At 45.4% G+C, this 18,811-nt stretch overlaps 1 protein-coding gene across 3 annotated transcripts in view; it reads right to left on the minus strand.

The window, feature by feature from the left end:
- The window catches only part of ARVCF (ARVCF delta catenin family member), a 376,032-nt gene that overhangs the window by 26,640 nt on the left and 330,581 nt on the right, over positions 1-18,811 (minus strand). For all 3 annotated transcript variants that reach the window (XM_054996344.1, XM_054996345.1, XM_054996343.1), the window contains exons 9-10: positions 3,951-4,078; positions 1,107-1,257 (exon numbers count right to left, since the gene is read on the minus strand). In XM_054996344.1, coding sequence (XP_054852319.1) covers positions 1,107-1,257; positions 3,951-4,078 — 279 coding nt within the window. The remainder of the gene's footprint in view (positions 1-1,106; positions 1,258-3,950; positions 4,079-18,811) is intronic.

Here is an 18,811-nt window from a genome sequence, read left to right on the forward strand (position 1 = left end):
AAATATACTATAATACATATGTTATGTGCTGTCAAGTCACAAATGACTTACGAGGACCCCAGCAAGGGGCTGTCAAGGCATGTGAGAAGCAGAGGTGGTTTGCCATTGCCTTCCTCTACAGAGTCTTCCTTGGTGGTTCCCCATCTAGTACCGGCTCTGCTTAGCTTCTGAGATCTAAGAAAATTGGACTCTCTCATGCCACTGTCCGTCCCAATAAATACAACAGACAGTAGTAGTGAACACTGGCATTGTGTTTGTAAGCACTTGAGAACTCATCTCTGAGAACGAGTAGATTATGCAGAAAAGCAGACATTACGGGCATCAGGAAGAGTTTACATCCTTTACAGCAAATTTCACAGCCCTCATATATTACATTTTAAGGCCTTTGTCAAACAGGCACCAGGGAACTGTTACTGAGGCCACACATTAATACTAATGCATGCACACTCGAGGCAGCCTTGGAACAGTCCTGCAGGGCTGAAAAATGCTAACCTGCATCGCTTTGCTTTCCTCTGAACAGGGAACAATAAACAGCATTACCGACACCGCCAGGAAACAAAGGTCCTAACACTCCAAATGCAAAATTTCACTATTCGGCAGGAAAAAACTCTCAGCTGTTTCACAGTTTTGATTCTCAGGGACACCGAGACAAAACTTCTGTATGTGGAATGAGAGCTCATGGATATAGTGACCTCTTCTGAAATTAGGGTGCAACGTGCTTCCAGTTAAGATGTTTCCTGATGAGTTTGGTCTTGAACTTTGGACGAGAGGGATGTCAACTGCAGGGTTAGAAGGAACTATAAATAAACCAGACAGACCAACAAGGAAGACTCTTGAGGCTGCCTTATGTCAGACCAATGGGCTATCTAACACAGTAAGGTCTTTCTCAATAATCCGAGATGCTTTCCTCCCTCTCCGTCCTGGAGATGTCAAGATCTGAACCTGGGTCCTTCTGCATGCAAAGCACACGTTCTACCACTGGGCCACATCCCCCCTTTATCAAGCTTTTCCATTTCAATACTTATGGTATGAATAGGTCCCCAGCACATTGCCATCTCTCATTCGAGGGACCTGCTGATTTGCTTTGGACGATGTTCAGAAAATACCTATGAGATCTTTATTGCGGCGATCCATGGAGAGATTCCGCAGAGCAATGGACACCGCCCTCACCACTTTGTCTGAATCTGACTGAAGGAGTTCCACCAGGACAGGCAAGCCTCTCTCTTTCCGCACGGTTGCCCGGATGTATGTGGACCACTGACCAGGAGGAAGGAAAAAGCACACATTCAGAAAGCATCCAAGTGGAAAGTTAGAGTTTATAGAGTATGATTTTTAAAAGATCTTCAAGAGGCTAAACATATAGCACCTCCTCTTGGATAACAGAATCCCACACCTCTCACCTCCAAACTCCTCATATGGTTGCCAGTCTCCAGGTGGTGGCTGGAGATCTCCCAGAATTACTACTGGTCTCCAGGGGACAAAAATCAGTTCCCCTGGAGAAAATGGCTGTCTTGGAAGTTGGATTATTTGGCATTATACCCAGCTGAGGACCCCACCCTCTCCAGGCTCCACCCTCCCCAGGCTCCACCCCTCAAATCTCCAGGAATTTCCCAACAAGGACTTGGCAACCTTATTAAAATTCCCCAGTGTTATCATAGCAAAGTCCCTTCTGAGACCTTCGCACGGAAGATTCACACAAATTTTGGTAACAGCAGCCAATTTCTCTAACAACAAATTCTTCGGCCATTGTATGTAAAAGCAATGACATACAACCTTGCTTAGTGAGTAGTGTATTTCATGAAACAAGTTCTTTGCCTTCCACATTACCCATCCCACAACATCGTTCCTTTTGGGAAGGACGCCCCAGCCACATTGCGCTATCTAACAGCAAAGTGGTGGGTTGTGCTAATCACAACAGCAACAAGATCCAACCCAGTCAGGGACAATGTAAGGGCTTGTGAGATTTCCTGGGTACAAAGAAAAATATAACGTGGTGAATTAACCAGAAAGAAAAAGGTCCCTTCCAATGGCACGAACAAGATTCAGAAAGTATGGAATGTTAGTGTCACTTTCTGGGTCAGGGGGGAACATGGGGGCAGTTCCAAGGGAAGCAGCAGCTCAGTCAAGAGAAGGAAAAAGCAGGACCAAGCCTCAAGAGTGATTAGCCGTGAAATCCTAAGCAGAGTTACTCCAGTTTAAGCCCACTGAGACAGTAACTGGCATGAGGAGGAAGAGTTAGAGCCAAGCTACAAGTGACGCCTTACACAGGTTGGACGCTTGTCAGCTTCCCTCAAGTTTTGATGGGAAATGTAGGAGTCCTGGTTTTACAGTGTGGCTCTCCATTACAGCTGCAAGACCAGGATGCCTACATTTCCCATCAAAACTTGAGGGAAGCTGACAAGTGTCCAACCTGTGTCAGGCGTCACTTGTAGCTTGGCTCTTAGATAAAACATTGCAGCAGGAGAAACTGGGGAGTTAGATATGTGGCATAAGCAGGAAGGCCCTTTGGGCCTACCTGCTAGGCTGTTTCTGCAATCTGGAGGGACCAGATTCTCCCCAAAGCCAGGGAAGTAGCAGTCCTGGCTAGGAATACAGGAGGCGGCATCACTTAAGACACCAGCTGCCCAGCTCTTCTAGGGCTTAAAGTTGCAGTAAGAGTGAATTGGCTAGAGGCAACCTTAGGAAGGGCTAGGGTTGCCAGCCTCCAGGTAGTGACTAACCAAAGGGGGTCCCTCCGATATACAAACTGTAAAGCTCAAGACAACTCGGATGTAGTAATATCACGACATTGTCCCGTCGGCTCCTACCAACTGTGTGATGTGAATGTGAGAGGCTGGAAGAGATTACACACTGTGCCCATGAGGAAGTTCCAGCACAAAACGGGGATTGGAAATTGCTGGCTTAGACCTGTAGGGCTGTTCTTGGTGTGAGATTCAGCTCAAGGTCGTTTTCTATCTGACCAACTCCTGGTGGTCCTCGAAAAAAGTTCCAGTTCCAGGTTGCCTTCCATCGTCATTGCCTCTTCATATGTATTATGGACTCTTCACCAGTTGTGCTACTGCCTGTACAGACACTGTATGAAGTACTGTCTGAATAGACACTGCATGAACTACATAGATGGCTATATTGCTGCTAGCTCTGTGTATCTTAACTATTTTTGAATGTTATTCATGAGATGTGGCATATGAAATATTTATGATATTGTTTTAATCGATTGTGACACAACACGGTTGCACTTAGCACTTTATTAAATTCAACATATTTCTTATTTCATTTTGCAGTAATATTACTACCTCAGAGTTGTCTTGAGCTTTACAGCCTCCAGGTAGTGGCTGGAGATCTCCCGGAATTACAACTGGTCTCCAGGCCACAGAGATCAGTTCACCTGGAGAAAATGGCTACTTTTGGGGGTGGACTCTATGGAATTATGCCATGCCAAGGTCCTTTCCCTCCCCAAACCCCACTTTCTCCAGGTTTCTCCAGGTTTCACCCCCCCAGATCTCCAGGAATTTCCCAACTTGGAGCTGGCAACCCTAGGAAGGAACCTGGGAGAGGACTTGGGACCTTGGTTGAGGCAGGTGAAGGTGGCGACTGATGTGGGCTTCCTGCCTGAAATGTGGCTGTTAAACTCAAGAGTTTGCTGTGCAATTAAACCAGAATCTCAGCCATTTCCTAGTCTTGGAACGTCACAGGCGAGGCTGGTGGAAGACGGGATATCCTGATGATCTCAGAAGTTTGATAATCAGATAAAGGAAAGAGGGAAAGATAAAGAGAGTTGGGGAAATTAGTCCACTCAAGCTCTTGAGAATTTAGAAAACCCTAGAGGGAAAATCTGGGTAGGGGAGTGGAAGAAATCTCCAAATGTCTCCTTTCTATCACCACTCCATAATTTCTCATGAGCTTCTCCTCCCTGTTTCTAACTTCATTCAAACGGGACAAATGTTACTCACGGTCCAGTTTCCAGCGCTGAGGTTCTGCAACGCACCCGCTGCTGCTTCCAGAGTGTTGAAATTTTGACTTTCGGTGAGAATCGAGAGGTAAAGCCTCACCACCTCTGGCTGGTAGAGCAATTCAAAGCCTAAAAGTGGAAGGAAGGCGCAAATCACAATTAGACTATCTCAACGGTCTCTGTTTGCAGGGAAGGGTCCATATTTTCTGGTACGTATCCCTGGAAAAATCTATCCCTGTTTCGTTTTGCAGAGAGATGATGGGGATGCCTTTTAAAAATGTTGCTAACGGGTTGACATGTGCTGTTACAGGAAAGGAATAATTTCTTTAAAATACATACATACATACATACATACATACATACATACATACATACATACATACATACATACATACATACATACATACATACATACATACATACACACATACATACATACATACATACATACAAGAGTGGCTATAAAACAAAAGAAGCAGAGTGTTCAGCAATGAATAATACAATGAAAGTTTAAGGACTACGCAGAGATAAGACTACCCATGCTCTTATTTTCATCTGTAAATTGTTGGAGGGCAAGATGAACTCAAACATACCACATCCTGCATTGCTTTAATTCTGGCCCATTAGAAATTAGGCAGACTATTCATGCAGGCAGGGCTTTTTTTCAGCTGGAACGTGGTGGAATAGAGTTCTGGAACCTCTTGAAAATGGTCACATGGCTGGTGGCCCCGCCCCCCCGATCTCCAGACAGAGGGGAGTTGAGATTGCCCTCCGCTCCGCTCAGGGGTGGGGCCACCAGCCATGTGACCATTTTCGCCAAGGGTGATTTAAATTTTAAAAACTCCACCCTTGTTCCAGCTGACCCAAAGTGATGTCATTGGCCTTGGGAGCATGCGTGCACTTTGGGTGCGCACATGTGGTACCAGGGGCACCACCTCCCGCCAAGAGTTGCCTCCTGTGCTGGCAACCCCCTGAGCTCCACCACCTCTTTTCCCAGAAAAAAAGCCCTGCACGCAGGTATTCCCTTGGTTCTCTGAAAACACTAAGAGCTAGAAACTTAATTTAAAAAGCAATGAAATCTAGCAATCTGGACTAGCTGAACAAATGCTCTGAGCAGATACTGGGCAGATTTGCAATCCAGGAAACACCCAGGTTTTTCTAGCAGGATGACAAGCGTACACCAGTTCAATGTTAAAATGAAGACTTATTCAGAGTTCTTGGCTACTTCCACCTTCCACTCATTCATCTTCCTTGTTCTCAGCTTATTTAGAACCCTTTTGGACCTCTGTACCTAATTTATTCTTTCACACATGATTCTTGCTCTTTGTTACAGATATTTCTTTTGGTTTTGCCTGTTACCCAACATTTTTAGACACAGTAATTTTCTATTTGGCCTATCAAGTCTTTCTATGAGCTTCTCTTTCAGCCATGTATTAGAAACACAATACAAAACCCTCCTGGTATTTTCAAATTCTGTTGCTATTGTTGGCTTTCTGGCAGTTTTGAGACATAGCAGTGGAGCTTTCTCCCACGCTGAAAGTTAATTTTTCTTTTCTTTTTTTGTTTTCTTTTACTGTGCTCATTCATAGACAAACTTTATGGAAATGATATATACAAATGAGATTCATTTTTTTAATCTTTAGGAGAAGAGCGTTGTTTCCAGCCGTTTGCCAAGAGCCCAGTTTCCTCTTAATAAAAATAATAATAAATAAAGTCTTTTGAGTTTGTAGGCTCCCCCTTCCTCTCCTGATGCATGGTTGGGAAGTGAAAGATTCTGGCTCCAAACTGAGTGCAGTTCTTTGGGTCATCAAAATTGGATGAACTGATAAATATTGATAAGCCAGCACTGAAGTGTAGATTAGAATCCTGGTCTGTGTGATGTTCTGCACTTGGCATGCTTTGAATGAATCCTACTGAAGTCTGAGCTTGCAAGCTGTTTGCTCATTCTGGACCTCTTATTTACAAGTGCAGACTTGGCTCAGGCTGTGCTTAAGTTTCTTTGCTTAAACCAGCCTGAGTTCCTGAATATTGTCCAAGGTTCAATGGAGAAATAACCTTCTGCAGGCATAGGGTTGCCAACCAACCATTTGCAAGCAGCAGGAGTCCAGGTGGGTAGGGACATGGGGGGGGGGGGACTCAGAAGTGATATAACACCACTCTGGGAATTACTGGGAACTCTATGGTTTTACCATAAAGTTTCTGGTGATTTCTAGAGTGGCAAGACATCAGTTCTGGGTTTCCCTGGAAGTGACATCATGCCATTGGTGATTTTTATTTTTTGCCCTCCTGCTGACTTCTGGAGTACCAGCAGGCAACAGGAGATGGGAGCAGGAGATCTCCCACCTCCAGCAGGCAAATGGCGAACCAGTGCAGGAAAAGCACATTCTTTACTACTGTAATTAGTATATTTCAGTAATCTTTACTACTGAGCCAAGGTTGAGCCATGGCCCCTGACACAACCAAAAGGGCCATGATAGACCTCTGATCCATGAATTTGTTCATTCCTCTTTGAAAGCTAGGTAAGCTTTCTATCAATCTACTGGGAGAGGCATATTACAAAACGAAATGCAGAGTCCCTGCCTCATGCTTGCGCGCTCACTGCAAAACAAGGATAGTGTCAGCTGGTAAAGGATTAATGCGGGTGACATTTATGGGCTGTGCCTGAACAGAGACAGGCAGTCAACAATTCATAGAATTCTACCCATATCTGAGGATTGGGTCCCCAGGTGTGCCAATGCTCGCACTTTCCCCTGCAAACATTGTGCCACGTCCTCTGCAGAACCCAAATATCCATGCATTGTCTTGCCACTTCCCATGTCCTCCTAATCAATCCAGCTGCCCCATTTGCAGGAGGGGGTTTTATTTAATTATTGCAATGTTCTTCCAGCTGTGCATGGCACTGTCAAATCCTTCCTTGAAGTACCTTGAGAAACAGATTCCTGCAAAGCGCAGCTGTTCTGGCTCCCATTAAGCACCTGTTTCTCTTCTGAACCCATTTCCTTAATTTCAAAATCATCTTAATTATTTTTTCCTGCAGTACTTGCTGCTTTTGTGTAATATATAGATAATTGTCTGCACTACATTTTAAAATGGAATTTGAAAGAGACAAAAAGGTCAATCAAGGTTGTTAATGAGTGAATGAGACACACAATGCCCACCCCATCTCCACACAATGCTAATTGCTATTTTGCTTGTTCTCTTAAAGGGCATATGCAATTAATGCCCAGACTTGGCAAGAGTCAACTAAGATATGTTTGGTCTAATTTGTGGTTCTGCTCATTTTCACTTGGGAAGGGTTTCTCTGTGTAAACGCTTACCCCATGTTTGACCATTTTTAGAAAAAAAACTGGTTGAAAATCAACAGATCTCTGATGCTCACTCAAGGTACCTTCTCTGGGATCAGGTGTGTGGAATGAGTTGGATTCATGTGGGTTTCTGCATTCTGTAGGTATGAAGCCTCTGTTGAAGTATGGGATGCAAAAGTGTTCTAAGGACAGACTGCATCCTACTGTCTTTAAGGTGGTATAGACCTCCTGAACTCAGAAAGGAGATCAGGAGATTCAAAGAAAGGGTTTCCACTTAAGAGTCTCTCTACACGAGACACCTCGGCGCATGTTTGTCAAGTGTAGGTAGACGCAATGTTAGCTGGGAAGGGTAGTTTAAAAAGACAGAGCTAGCAGAGATCACTCCTCAGAAGGTTTGTTCATTTCATCCTCACCTCCCCAAAGACTCTGTCCATTTCACCTCTCCACTCTAAAACCGTGCAGGATGGCAACCAGAGGGCAACGAGGAATGGAAATGGGCTGGAGCTGCCTTCCAGACCCGGGCTTGGACCTGGAGGGGTTATAATAGGCTGAAGTTTCCCTTCTGGCATTGCACCACCCCTTCACACAGCCCCGGTGTACAGCAAAGCCTTTGCCCTGCCACTGGCTGTTCCCAGCTACCGTTGCATCTCCTGACGTGTTCTTCTCGTGTCAGATGTCTCGTGTAGAGAGATTCTAAGTAGAAAGGCTGGAAGAGTTCTTGGGAACAGACCATGACTGACAGAAGAAGGGGAGGGGACAAAAGGTACAACTGAAACATGTGGCATACAAACCATGATATAAGGTGAACGTGTAAAATTACTTAGATGTCTGCCTAACCATTTAACTTAACAAACTGTTCACTGGGAGGACCAATTTACAAGTGGTCTAATGTTTAAATGTACGTGATCAGCTGACTTCTAATAAATGTGGCAAATGGCATCCTACAATAGACCTGAGCCAAATATCACCAGAGCTGATTCCTTATCAGTATTGCCACTTTTCATTTCATTTGTTTATTTAGAAAACATTTATGCCCCCTCTCCAGGAATCTATTCTTCCGGACCACCTAGCTAGGATTAGACTTGGCAGGAGGACGCTGTTTAGCAATAGCTGTGTTCTTTCGGGGTGGAAAGGCAGCATTATGTATCCAGTGCACAATGGTATGGAAAATAAGACTATCAATGGTTATTAGCCACGTCGGCAAGAACAGGGAGCTTTTAAAGCCAGAGGCGTTATTTTTCTCCTGAGGGTCAGACGCAAGAGACAAGGAGAGGGTGATTCTTGCTCTCTCACTTGTGAACTTCCAAAAACTGGCTGGCCACTGAAGGAAACACAGTTCTGGACTGGATGAAACTTTGGTCTTCTCCAGCAAGGTAATTCAGTTGCTTTTAGTGCTCAGCAGGGGTCCGCCAATTTGTGCTGGCCTTTGGCATCCAGCCTAAATGTGTAGCTTCTGCCTGGAACACAACATTAGAAGCAAGAACCTTCCCTCTATGGACTCAGTAGTCTTATCTCCGATGTTGCAACCAGAGCTTCACTGGCGTCTTGCTGGCTCTGAAGCCCTTTGTCACCTTAGAGATGAATCCTGTTTCTTTCCACACCGATTTGGGTGCCACTGATCTTGACTGGACCAATACGGACCATTGTTTTCAGTCCAACAGGTGAGAACTCACAAGTATGAGAGCCAGTGTTGGACTAGGAGACCCAGGTTCGATTCCCTGCTCTGTTATGGAAGTTCACTGAGAGCCAAGCTACAAGTGACGCCTGACACAGGTTGGACACTTGTCAGCTTACTTCAAGTTTTGATGGGAAATGTAGGCATCCTGGTCTTACAGCTTGGCTGTCTATTTAATTGAAGTTTACAGACCCCCCCCCCCCCACACACACTCAGTGGAGGGGAAGAGGGGCGCCCGGTGAGAGTTCAATGCCTGCACTCTCCTCCCAACCGCATGTTCTCCCTCCCATAGACTGCCGCTCTGTTAACTTCAATGAAATGGAGAGCCAAGCTGCAAGACCAAGATGCCTACATTTCCCATCAAAACTTGAGGGAAGCTGAAAAGTGTCTGGCGTCACTTGTAGCTTGGCTCTCAGTGACCTTGGGCCAGTCACATACTCTTAGCCTATCTTATCACACAGGGTTGGTGTGAGAATAAAATGAAGGAGAGGAGAATAATGCAAGTGGTTTGGGGTCCTTGTTGAGAAGAAAGGCAGGGTACAAATGAAGTTTAAAAATGTATCGGACACCCCTTCCCTTCTGTGCAGACATGGGGGAAGAGTCCAAAGGGTCTGCAACCTTTAGTCCAGTTCTGCGGATCGAGAAAGACGAGCTTCCCTTTCCCGCAGTGTTAGCTTAAGGTTCGCCAAGCTGCAGAGGAGAAAGCGAGCCCTAAGCTCTACTTCAGGATTGTTTTCCTTCTGCCCAGCACCCGAGGAACTCTGAAGCAAGACCCACTTGAGACAAGACAGATGTCACATCCCAGTTCAACTTCAAAAGCAAATTCTCCTAGGTCCGCGAGGTGGGCAAATTCACGGAAGGTGGGTCTGTCAAGAGAATTAAGGAATGTCAGTTGCCTGGGGTGTAAACAGCAGGGGAGGGCTGTTGGCACCCCTGGCAACTTCAGGCTCTGCTGGGATGGTTCCACAGAGACATCTAGCAGTCTGCATAGGAAACAAGGATGCTGGACTAGATGGACATTTGGATTGGTCCAATAGGGCCGTTCTGATGTCCTCCTCCAAATCAAGAAAGGTTGATGCTTTCCCAGGTTAGGGAGGAAAGGGCTGATTGGGAGGCACAGGGGCTTGGCTCCAGCCAGCTTCTCCACTTAGTCTTGCCCGGTTCTCTTTTTGATTATGTACCTTTTGTGCATATAGGTCCCATGGTTCTCAACATAGCTTTGGGGTGTGTGTCCAAGGAGATCCCTCCTTCCTTTTTTAATAGCAAAAAAGTTTATTGAATCTAACCTATGATGTGGCCACCTTGCAGAAGTCAATCCGGATCTAGTTAGAGCCTGCATGGGAGAGCCCTGAGTTTCACAATGGAAAAAAAAGGAATAGAATTCATAATATTTATTTATTTCATTTTGACCCTCTCTGTCTCCCCAGTGGGAATCCAAAGCCGTATATGTAGTTCTCCTCTCTTCTGTTTTAACCTTACAACAACAACTTTGTGAAATAAGTTAGCCAGAGAGACAGTAGCCAGCCCAAAGTCACTCAGCAAGTTTCCATAGCATAGTAGAGATTCGAACCTGGATCTTCCAGTTCCTAGTCTGACACTTTAACCACCACACCACAAATGACAGAGGACTTTTATCTGACCTACCCCCTACCCCTAACCTCTTCTGTTACCAGTGCAGACATACAACATAGCAAAAGGCAGGTGTTGAGAAGGAATCCTTGTTACCCCCTGTCTAGATGGGTAGCCATGTTAGTCTGTATGCAGCAATAGAAAACAGTAAGACTCCAGTAGCACCTATAAGACTAACAAAATTTGTAGTAGGGTATGAGCTGAAGATGTGAGCTGTGACTCATGAAAGCTCATACCCTACTATAAATTGTGTTAAGTCTTATAGGTGCTCCTGGACTCTTGCTCTTTTCTGCCCCCTATACGGTTTCCTTTGGGGTGAGATCTGCATGGAGATAGAACGCACCCATAGTCATGATATCCTGGACATAACAATCACTGATACGGCACATACCTTATTCATCCTATGTGTGTGTATGTTATGTGCCATCAAGTCACCTCCAACCTATGGTAACCCTATGAATGAATGAAGCCATATACTATCATTAACAGACCTGCTCAGATCCTGCAAACTGGAAGACGTGGCTTCTTTTATTGAGTCCAGCCATCTCGTTTTAGGTCTTCCTCTTTTCCTGCTGCCCTCCACTTTTCCTAGCATTATTGACTTTTCCAGAGTCTTGTCTTCTCATGATGTGACTGAAGTACGATAGCCTCAAGTTTATCATTTTAGCTTCTAGGGAGAATTCAGGCTTGATTTGATCTAGCACTCACTTATTTGTCTTTTTGGCTGTCCATGGTATCCGCAGAACTTTCCTCCAGCACCACATTTCAAACGAATCAATTTTCTTCCTGTCAGCTTTTTTCACTGTCCAACTTTCACATCCATACATAGCAATGGGAAATACCATCGTTTGGATTATCTTGATCTTGGTTCCGAGAGAGACATCTTTTATCTTTAAGGATCTTTTCTAGCTCCCTCACAGCTGCTCTACCAAATCTCAATCATCTTGATTTCTTCATTTCAGTCTCCCTTTTGGTTGATGATTGAGCCAAGGAATAGAAAATCTTGGACCATTTCAATTTTCTCATTGTTAAGTTTAAAATTCTAAGATTCCTCAGTAGTCATTACTTTTGACTTCTTGGTGTTCAGCTGTAATTTTGCTTTGGTGCTTTATCCTATACCCTCTTAGTTACCCTTCCAAGACGGCCACATATCTGTGCTTTTCAGAGCTTTACTTTTAATGCTTTGATTCAAAGGGGGTGGGGGAATGGTCCCATTGGCCTTGAAGTTGGGGCTGGAATAACCATGACATCAATCATTCCCCAGAGAAAAGCCCCAGCCAAACTGGGGCTGCTGCTGCTATGACTCAATTATTTGGGAGATTACCAAAGTAAAGAGTGTGCCCACATTGCATTGTTAAAATTCTCCAGCATACAGAAAGTGATGGTGGTTCCCTTGTTTCTAGGCAACAAAGACAGAGCACAGCTTTCCGCTGCAGGAAATGTAGTGGTCAGACTGGCCAGCTGGTAGAACATCCTCTCCCCTGCGGAGGTTTTCTGGGGTAGGAGAGGAGAGGACGTGGTGGGAGGAAGAGCTGCATAAGACCACCATGAAAATACATCATTTCTAATAGATAAGGAAGTATAACTTGGGCCCAAAGCCCAGTACATCATTTTTAATAGGCTTCACTAAACGTTACCCATTTCATTTGTTTTTATATTCAATATATACAACTGATTCAACATAGCCAATCACTGTGTCTAAGCCTCTACACAGCAACTGAATGTGGAGTTCAGACTTTTGAACGAGTTACAAACTAAATGCCATCTAATGTTTTGTCATCAATACTATTCCATAAGTGCCAGATGTTTGTTAATATGGCTAAGAAATATTAGTGGAACTTCAAAAATATTCTAACAGGTCCTGCACAAAGAGCAGGGCTTTTTTTCAGCTGGAACGCGGTGGAACGGAGTTCTGGAACCTCTTGAAAATGGTCACATGGCTGGTGGCCCCGCCCCCTGATCTCCAGATAGAGGGGAGTCCAGACAGCGCGGAAGGCAATCTAAACTCCCCTCTGTCTGGAGATCAGGGGGCGGGGACACCATCCATGTGACCATTTTCTACAAGGGAAACCCACTGAGTTCTACCACCTCTCTTCCCAGAAAAAAGCCCTGACTAAAACCATTCCTCATCCCCTGGTCCTACTCAAGCCTTGATTGGAATATTCTCATACAGGTTGTTAGGAATGCCCTGAGCCTGCTGGATCCGCCCTGAGCCTGCTGGTGTGGGGAGGGCGGAAATTAAACCGAATAAAATAAATAAATAAATTGCTAGCTTGCAATCTCTAACCTGCAAACAGACCTTGTTTTTGCTTCAGCAAATGGTGCAGTTTTCAAGTATAGAGATTAGCAAACTTCCATGTAAAGCTACATACGGGCTTCTGAGATCCTGGACGATCCCCTAAAATGAAGCAACCTGACCATGATCCGTTACAGTTCTAGAGGGACAGTCATGGTAGTCTATTGTAGCAAAATAAAACATATGTCCAGAGGTCGTGTAAAGACTAATAACATTTATTCCAGCATGAACATCCATGAGTCAGAGCTCACTTCCTCGGATCCCTTGCTCCCGTGCAGCTGGTGACAGGGAGGAGTTGCATATCCAGGACGGCCACCAGGTGGCAATCTGGGAATCCGAATCTGGACTCACTGTTCCTCTGCAAGGTCATCTAAATAAAAAGCATGCTTTGTCCAGAAAAGCAAACTGTTCCTTAAGCAACTGCGGATAGCCAGAATTGCAAATAATTATTTCAGCAATGCAAAGCAACCCTTTTTGCAGTTCTATAAAAAGAGGAAAAGTTGGTTTGGGAGCCCTGCCTTACTCTAAGTGAAGCTCTAGTAACCATGTTAAGGATTATCATTTATTTATTTTTTTGCAAACTGAAAGAGTTGCAAATGATTGTTTTCAACAGGAACAGGGTGCTTACTGAAGGTGTGAGCAGCAAAGAGTACCACTACCCTGTCCCCTGCCCGCAAAAGCTCTTTATATTGTCCTTTAAGGATATGGCCTGCAAGCCAGAGGCTCATTTTATAAAACCAGCAGTGCTCCATTCTATTGGTATTCGGCACTTGAGCTCACCATCTGCAAGCAACCTGAATGTCAAGATAAAAACTGAAAGGGTGTCTTCAAAAATGAAGATTGTTTAAAAAGTAGTGCAAATGGAGTCAGACACAGCAAGTTAAGAGCCTGGCATGATAGATGGAAAACGCAGCTCCATGCTGATAAAGACAGAACTAAAATGTCAACAGAGTGGAAAGGTGGGAGCAGAGAGGTCTTCCGGGCAGCTGAAAAATATGAAGAATGAAAAAAAAGATCTGGTAATCCCACCTTGAAAGTGACAAAATCAAGGGCATTATCCTTCAAACCAGGCATGACATCAGACAGCTCTCATCTAGAGCTCCAATTCAACACAGATCCAGGGAACAGTTGAGTATAATGGTTAGAGAGTCAGACTTAAAGTCTCAGGTTCAAATCCCCACTCTGCCATGAAGTTCTTTGAGTGCCCTTATATTATCTTTGTGTCCTCCCCAGGTCCACCATGAGAATTCAGACATGCCCAGAGACTTGAGATCTATGCTAGAATGAGAGCTGCTGTAGCATGGTGGTTGAGTAGTTCGGCTGTGAATCAGCACTCTTCTGGTTCGAATCCCACTACTGCCACATGCTCAGTAGGTGGCGTTGGGTAAGCCGCTCCTCTCAGCCCCAGCTCCCCAGCTGTATTGTGGGGATAATAATAACAGTAACTTGTTCACCACTCATTAGCATATGCCATGCCCTTGTCATGACCGGAAGTGTGTCATTAGCATAACTGATTTGCATATGCCACACTTCCTGACATAGAATCATAGAATCATCACCTATCCTGGCTGTTTTGGACCCAATCCTAGCCATTCAGGGCTGAAATTGGTCCCAAAATGGCAAAAGGGAGCTGAAAATGGCCCAAAAGGGGCCCAAAATGGTCAGGATCGGGCTGCTGCTGAGCGGGAAAGTGATCCACCTCCCGTCAGAGGCCTGATCCAGGCCATTTTGGTCCCAATCCAGGCCGAAACGGGCCCAAAATGGCAGAGAGTCAGGTGGGCGGGGCCACCTGACATGTGACATGTGACATGTGACTGCTGGAACTGCGTTCCTGCACGTTCCCCCTCGAAATGAGCCCTGCTCCCTAAGGCTATTCCCAGTTAAGAAAATGGCACTGGTGGGGGTTGAAGCCCCCTCTCTTCATGCACTACGGCCCGCAGGTACCCCAAATCAGGCTTGCATTTGCATAGGAGTTGAGATCATTGGACTCACAAGGTACATCCAATTGAAAGTCCTTGTGGTAGAACTGGGGAGAATGCAAGCATAACGTAGCATATAGTTAGATTGTCAGCCAAACCTACTTTATAGGGCTGTGGTAAGGATAAAATGAGGAAGGGAAGAACAACCATCCTGAATGCCTTGGAGAGCAAGAATAAAAACGTGAATCTAGCAGAGGAAAGAGAATGCACCCCCACACACAGGTTCAAAGCCACGTACTGATAGCAGTTTGCACAGCCGAGTCAACTGCATCATAATGTTGGTTTCTGCAATGGTGCCAGACTGATGTCCAATAGGCCTTGGATAAGGGCTGGCACTAAGTGGAAGTTACCTCAACACCTACTTCTGCAGTGGAACGGTGGAAAGTTCAGACCGAGACTGGGAGCAGATTCCAAGGGAGAGAGTCAGCAAACAACCTGAAAACATACCCCTGCCCCCCCTTCTCAAAAGACGGCTGTGATTCGGCCTTCACTCCCTGCCTTCCAACCTCTCTGCAAAACCCACCTTTTAAATGAAGCCTGAAGCTTAACCCCCCCCCTCTTCCTCATCCCCTGCTGAAACAAAGTGTTTCTCTCAGCCGAATGTATCTTTCCCTCGTCACAATATCCTCATCTCCTGTTATATTCTTGCACTGGTTTTTACACTACAAGTAAAACACTATCTCCTTTTACTTTCCCTTTCTTTTTCAAGATGGATGTGAAAGGAACTTTGTGCTATTCCTAACAGTTCACCATGCTTGCTGCCCAGGAAACGTAACTTGCACTAGGCTCCAAAGCCCTTTGAATGGCTAAAATGAGCTATTCATGCAAATTGCTTTCTTCCTTAATGGTCTCCCCAAGGCACCTCTATATCCTTGGATTCTTTCATGTACAAAGTATGGCAGATGTTAATTGGCTAGTCGTAGGTATCCCAGTGCCTGTGTATGATGATCATATCAGGAGACGGGTTACTTATGAGAAGTGTGTGATTCACAGATTGCAAGATGGGGAGAGCCAGTGTAGTGTAGTAGTTGGCACTAGGATCTGGGGAACCCAAGTCGTCGTCCGCCACGTGGAAACTCACTGTTGGACCTTGGGCAACTCTCTCTTTCTCTCAGCCTAATCTACCTCGCAGGATTATTGTTGTGAAAATAAAATGGATGAGACGAGAACAATGTTGGAAGCTGCTTTATGTTTCCACTGGAGAGAAAAGCGGGGTAGACATATTGAAATAAATTAAGGTCTGAGCTGAAGTTGCTGTATTTTGCACTTCCTGACAGCATGATGCAGCATGATGGTTAGAGGGCTGGACTAGGATCTGAGAGAGGCAGGTTTGAATCCCAAGAGGAAGCTCACTGGCTGACTTTGGGCCGGTCACGCTCTCAGCCTAACCTACCCCACAGGGTTGTTGTAAGAATAAAAAGGAGGAGAGGAGAATGGCGTAAGCCACTTTGGGTCCTCATTGGGAAGAAAGGCAGAGCATAAATGAAGTAAACAAATAATAAATCAACATGATACCCGCCTCTGAGGCAGCCCCCTGCAATGCAGTGTTGCCCCAACCTTGCTAATTACTGTTCTTTCCCACCCCTCAAAGCTGGAGTTTCCTTTCAGCCCTTTTCAGCTTTGCAAAAGTTATCAGGCATCCTCAAAGGAAGCCTGCGTGCTTCTAAATCCCTCTTAGCTGCTCTGCTGCCACACGGCTGTCAAGCAAGCGATTCCGTGCTGCTCCCAAATAACAAGAACAACAACAACAAAACCCCACCCCAGATGCTCTCCAATGACAAGTTGCTGTCAGGTTGGCACGAAGGAAGGGGGAAGCTGCCTGCAGGCTCTCTGAACACAACAGGCATCTCAGGAGTTCCCCTTCAAAGCTCAGGGATCAAAGAGACGCGCCTGTGTGAGGGAGGCAGAGAGAGAGAGGCTTATGCAGCGAAGGAAACTTCACAGATTCAAGCTGTCTCATCTCGGGGTGAATACTGAAACACAGCGGCTTAATGCATCCGAAACTCCAGTCTTTCCTGCCAAACAGCCCCCTTTGTTTATTGCAATCTGGTAGGTCGATGTTTCCTGACAATCCTAACTTGGAGGCAAGAAAGGATTCTAGAAAGGGCTCTGTGTTTCTTCAGCAATTTCATGACAAGAATTATACAGCTTTTGTATATGCCTGGCACACTCAGAGGGTTTCATGTCATTTTCTTGTAATCTTTACAACATCCTTAGAAGGTAGGCTTTTATTATTTATCCTCGTATTGCAGATTGGGGTGGGTGGACGATAAGAGAATGTGGTTTGCCTAAGACCACCTAATAGGTTTATGACAAACCTACAAATTGAACTTGGGGCCATCCCGATTTGCAGCTTACAGTCCAATCCTAAGAAGAGTTACCCCAGTCTAAACCCACTGAAATCAACAGCCTTAGACTGGAGTAACTCTTCTTAGGATTGCACTGTTAGTGTCTTAGCCACTACGTCAGACCAGATCCTCAAGTGCAGAATTACCTTTCCGCTGCTCTCCTGTCTTGTTGTCAAAGAATTCTAAATGTGACATTCAGAAGGGCCCAAAGACAGCTTTCTCCCTACGGGTCGAATTAGACCAGATGGAGATAATAGATCAGTCTCTTAGAGCAAAATTACAGCGGTGTGGGGCCCCAATTCATACTGCAGCATTACTTGGCTGGGAGGCAGCTAGTGGCAATGAGCACCAAGAGGGAATGCCTGTTGCCTTCTGTGCCACTCATGGCCAGGACTGACAGAACCCCTCTAGCAGCACACACCGTTTTAAAACAGGCATTATCTTCTGCCTGAGACACCTCTTGCATTGATCAAAAGATTTTTTTAATCAACTGAGCTGATTAACTGATGACCAGATCCACAAAATTTAGCAGAAAATCCTGGAGATTGCAGCAATTCTATCAAATATATACGGCTGTTGGGCATAAGACTTCTGAGTCAGGGATCACTCCAGTAAAGCACTTAAGGCTGCGGTTGTGGCTGGAACTATGAAAGAGCTGGGAGCCCAGCAGTATAGCCAATCAGCTCCTGACATTTGATTAACTAAGTAGTCCAGCTGGAGAGCCCAGCAAGCTTGTTTAAAACCCCTTGACCTTTCGACAAATCAATGCACACGTTGGCGCAGACAAATAGCCAAGGGAGGAGATGTTCTGACTCACCACCTCAATTTGGATTTCAGAGCATGGGTGGGTGCGCAGTCAGAAAGAACCTGGCCAAGCAGCTGTTAAATTAAGCTAGAAAAATTGGAAGTCTAGCCACCGGAGCCGTGAATAAGTCACCGAGATCTCAAGCATCCACCTCTTCAACTTTTATTTACCAACAATATCCCAAAGGAAAACTCTCCCTCCCTGGATCCGGCCTGATTTAATTGAGCGTGGCTGATGAGGCTGCATGCTTGTAATAGGCCCTTTTGCTTGTGAAATCCCAGCTCAGGAAAAGCAACCCAACCGCCCATGTTTCCTTGGTACTAATCTCTGCTTGGAGCATCTGCTTGGTGGGCTTTTGCGGGCTCTGCAGCTGCTCACACAATATCCTCAGGGTCACAGAGGAACTGCGGCATATCCAAAAGAGGGGACGAGGAAATTTGCTTTGCAAGGAGTTAAAAGCCTGTATCCCCTGAGCGATTTGAGCAACCATCTTTAGCATGCCTCCACCATCTCTCCACCCTCCTGGTCTTCCCCCCTATTTTTCTTTCCGTGTCTGCTCAGATTTAGTGCAACACTCGAGGCTGTTGAAGATGCCCTTCTTCTTCATCCCATTTTCAAGCTCTCAGCAGGTCACTGTTGTAATTATATGCTTGATCAAGATCACGGCTTTGATGCTTGTGATTTCATGGCAATTGCGGAGGTCCCTGATTAGAATTCATAAGATAAAACATTCCCTGTGTGTCAGCATGAGAATACAGGGCTGGCATCTGAGTGTGTGTGTGTCTGTGTCATCAGCACTGGAGAAGGAAAGACCCAGACGCAGAA

Source organism: Eublepharis macularius, chromosome 13 (assembly GCF_028583425.1).
Source record: "Eublepharis macularius isolate TG4126 chromosome 13, MPM_Emac_v1.0, whole genome shotgun sequence".
Classification (NCBI taxonomy): domain Eukaryota; kingdom Metazoa; phylum Chordata; class Lepidosauria; order Squamata; family Eublepharidae; genus Eublepharis; species Eublepharis macularius.